This window comes from Aplysia californica, unplaced genomic scaffold (genome assembly GCF_000002075.1).
Source record: "Aplysia californica isolate F4 #8 unplaced genomic scaffold, AplCal3.0 scaffold00351, whole genome shotgun sequence".
Classification (NCBI taxonomy): Eukaryota; Metazoa; Mollusca; class Gastropoda; order Aplysiida; family Aplysiidae; genus Aplysia; species Aplysia californica.
In genome coordinates, this window is record NW_004797621.1 from 517,682 (window position 1) to 518,748 (window position 1,067).

Below are 1,067 nucleotides of genomic sequence, written 5' to 3' on the forward strand. Positions count from 1 at the left end.
GAGAGAGAGAGAGAGAGAGAGAGAGAGAGAGAGAGAGAGAGAGAGAGAGAGAGAGAGCAAGACTGCCACTTCGTTGGAGCGTGTGAAAAGACCTTTCCTCCTGACAAAGTCAAGGCATATGTCTATGAATGCGATCTAGGCTACATCTTTGCTTCTTTTTTTTTTTGCAACACTGACTCATGGAAAACAGCCCACTATTGATAGTTGATCAACCAACCTTGATACACACAAGGCTACGACACTGTGCTTCTCGGTTCACGCGTTCGGCGGGTGTCTACAACAAAGGCCTTTCCGTTGATGCGTTTCTTTTTCTCAGCTTTTCCAGTACTTGTAGGCAGGGCTTTGCTTCTCCGACCTTTCTACAATACATTTCATGTAAAACACTCTCTCTTGCTATCTTGCCTGTCTGAGCTGTTTAGGTTCCTAAGTAAGAAAAATGTCTAGTTCTCACCTTCTGTTAGGTCTCCTCATTACTCTCTTGCCTTCTATGTACCTTTGCTTTCTGAAGAATAATATTCTAGAGGGAATCATCGCGTTTCATATACCCAAAGAAGTTCAACTTCAAATCCATTACGTTCTTTGGAGGGAGGGGAGGGGGATTATGGAGGTTGTTTACCCTTTCTTTAAAGTATTTTTAGTACTCTTTCATTCGTATTTTCTTTTCAACGATACTCGGTTTCTTAGAGTCTTTCTATAATATTTCATTTCAATAGATGTAACCCTGAGTAAAGGAATTCCAAGGAGGTTGCTGCAGTATATAGCAGTCACCCTTATTCTTATAAATATATAAGAGTTATGAAGTTGGCGCTGCGCATCTATTAAGGCACTATGCTTTCCTCCAACACTGTAGCAGAAGCTATAGATCAGATGTAGTGGAACTGGTCGAGCAGGGTTGTATTTTTGCCAGCCTTGGCGATCTGTGACGGGATGCTGCCGTTTTCCGAGCCCATGGCACAGGCGAAGGAATTGATGGTCATGTTCTGTTAATATAATATCTAGGTAAGGACGGAGCGTCGAGCTCTTTCATATTGGGCAGGCGTTTATACACACACACACACACACACACA

The 1,067-nt window shown here is 42.6% G+C and overlaps 1 protein-coding gene across 1 annotated transcript in view; it reads right to left on the reverse strand.

The window, feature by feature from the left end:
* Positions 1–977, reverse strand: part of LOC101854028 (probable cation-transporting ATPase 13A3) — a gene marked incomplete at its 3' end in the record, with an annotated part of 32,050 nt that extends 31,073 nt beyond the window's left edge. The window contains 1 exon segment of the mRNA XM_013085161.1: positions 905–977. Within this exon segment, the coding sequence (XP_012940615.1) occupies positions 905–977 (73 nt within the window).
* Between the last annotated feature and the right edge of the window lie 90 nt (positions 978–1,067).